The 2,223-nt window shown below is 46.1% G+C and overlaps 1 protein-coding gene across 1 annotated transcript; it reads right to left on the bottom strand. All coding sequences in view use genetic code 11, as the record gives it.

Moving 5' to 3' along the window:
- Positions 1–474: 474 nt before the first annotated feature.
- On the bottom strand, positions 475–2,212 carry EGR_06305 (YrdC domain-containing protein; the record flags this gene model as incomplete). Its single annotated transcript, XM_024495554.1, has 5 exons — positions 475–538; positions 1,165–1,340; positions 1,544–1,876; positions 1,921–2,097; positions 2,186–2,212. 5 exons carry the CDS (start codon positions 2,210–2,212, stop codon positions 475–477), a joined length of 777 nt encoding a protein of 258 aa, XP_024350077.1.
- Between the last annotated feature and the right edge of the window lie 11 nt (positions 2,213–2,223).

Genomic DNA, 2,223 nt, shown 5'->3' with positions numbered 1-2,223 from the left:
GAAGACATCATAAATCTGAGATAAGTCAAAACACCGAGCACAGACATCTACGCGCACATCTGATTCACACAAGAAGGCCGGTTCCTCCAGTTCCTGCAACTTAAACACCGACAATATCAAACATTTTACCACTTACTCTCCGAAATATGATGCGTTTCCACCGATTTTACATAAGCAGTTGGCCACTCGTCAGCTCCAACGAGACGCGAAGGGCTGTCGTACCTCCAACAGGTGCGCCAGCTGCTCCGAGAGACCTACCAGCAGGGGGATGTCAATCCACTTTTGCAAGACATGACAAGACGATATAATCTCCACCACTGAATAACAGACCCCAATTTAACGAATAATTAACGACGCCTCGTTTACCCGAAACCATCGAAGCTGCCTTGAGGGAAGGAACACAAAAATAACACAAATTTTTGTTGAGAAAATGTTTAGTAGTCAGAAGTTTGTTTGCGTAAAATTGGATCTGATTTAGAGACCAGGCTCTCTGATGAACCCAAAGTGGCGCAGTGTCTCTTCAGTTTGATGTAAGGCACTAAAATTAGAAAACGATGAATTTAGAAATTCACAACGGCTTTTTAGGCATCAGCATCTCCACTTTGACCCCCAACTGTGACTAAATAACTCTAAGAGCACAAAACGGCTCAACCGGGAAGTCACTGCAGGTTTCTGTTCGCTACATGGGTCTGTGTTTCATGCGTCTGCTTTCAGAGCCACACATATGCGCCAATCAGAAAGACCTCCATTTCAATTACCAATATTCCCTCGCTCATGTTAGAAGCAACTTCATGAAGTCTGCAACTATACTGCATATATGTGACGCTCCCACTTGTGTCCTCTGCCTGTATATAGCAACTGTTGCTGCATCAACAGGATGGCTGAGGATTGGAGGTGCGATGTCCTTGATCGAATCAACAGGTCATCACCTAGTAAGTGGTGGTCGGGAACCTAGCAGCTTAAGTGCTAGCAAACCACCGAATGAGCATTTGAACATCCGAGGAGTGAACCATGATATCGGTGTGGTTTTCAGACACGACTAGACCCAAACAACGCTACTGAATAAATGCAGAACTGGATACCCAAAGGGAGAAACAGCACCATGGAATCAGTTGTGTCCGAAGGAAGTGAATATCGTGAAACGGCAAAGTGAAAGTCACATACCTGCCATCACGGAGAACACGGTAGTGCAACCTCTGACCCCGTGACCTAACTGCAGGAGACAAATCAACAACTGTGGAACCGGCACGAGAAATCACCGATTCATCGCCACTACCGTCACCGCCAATTCGGCCACCATCCACCACGAGGTCCAGCTGGGGCCACAGATCAGAAAACTCCTGTGAACCAAAGGAAAAATCGTCGTGTCGACGGGACCAGAAAGTTAAATCACTCATACGTACTGGATGGGATGGAGAAGTGCTTCAAAGTGTCCGAGATTAGGAAATACAGATTTCGAAACCCATAACTTCTTAGTTGTAAAGGAAAAAATTTACAGTTAAACAATAAAGTCAGAAGAACGTGTAGAGAAGGCAGCACTCACATCAGGAGAGAGAGTGGATTTTTGACCACTGACATTAGCTGAGGTGAGGACAAGAGGAATAGCAGCCGCCGAGAAACATTGGGGCCTAACATGAAGATCCTCACTGGTCACCCCCTCGCTATAAAGAACCACTGCCAAGACTTCTGACAGGCGACAGACAAGAGAACTATCCGGCACTCTAATACCGATCTCCATGACACAAGGATTGAGCAGAGGGTTCAAGGGATCATCTGCCAACCTTGGAAGCAGAATAGTAACTGGACCGGGGAGAAGAGAGGAAAGGAGGTTACTTTCGATGCCTTCAGTGTTGCTCCACTGAGGCAGGCTGATTGCCTTGGTGATTAGAAATGATGAGATGTAGTGAAGGGTAGTGGTACCTTGTCGAGACAAATCGCCATGGGCTTAGCGGCATCGCGACCTTTGATTTGGTAGATGCGGTCTATCCCGCGGGTGGAAAGGCTGCAACATGCAAGACCATAAATTGTATCGGTCGGTACAGCAATCACGCCACCGGATAGAAGAATCCGGGCAATTTCGGGAAAGAATGTGATTTGCTAAAAAAAATTCGTTTAGTTCATTTATTTTGGTTGAAAAGTTCAGAAAAGAAACATCGTATGACAAACCTTCTGCCAACGTAATAACCTTAGGCAAGCGTGCTAAGCCACCCATCACATAAGGCT

This window comes from Echinococcus granulosus, assembly GCF_000524195.1.
Source record: "Echinococcus granulosus chromosome Unknown EG_S00054, whole genome shotgun sequence".
NCBI lineage: Eukaryota > Metazoa > Platyhelminthes > Cestoda > Cyclophyllidea > Taeniidae > Echinococcus > Echinococcus granulosus.
The sequence above is the reverse complement of the archived record's forward strand: the minus strand, read 5'-3'. Positions and strand labels throughout refer to the sequence as shown.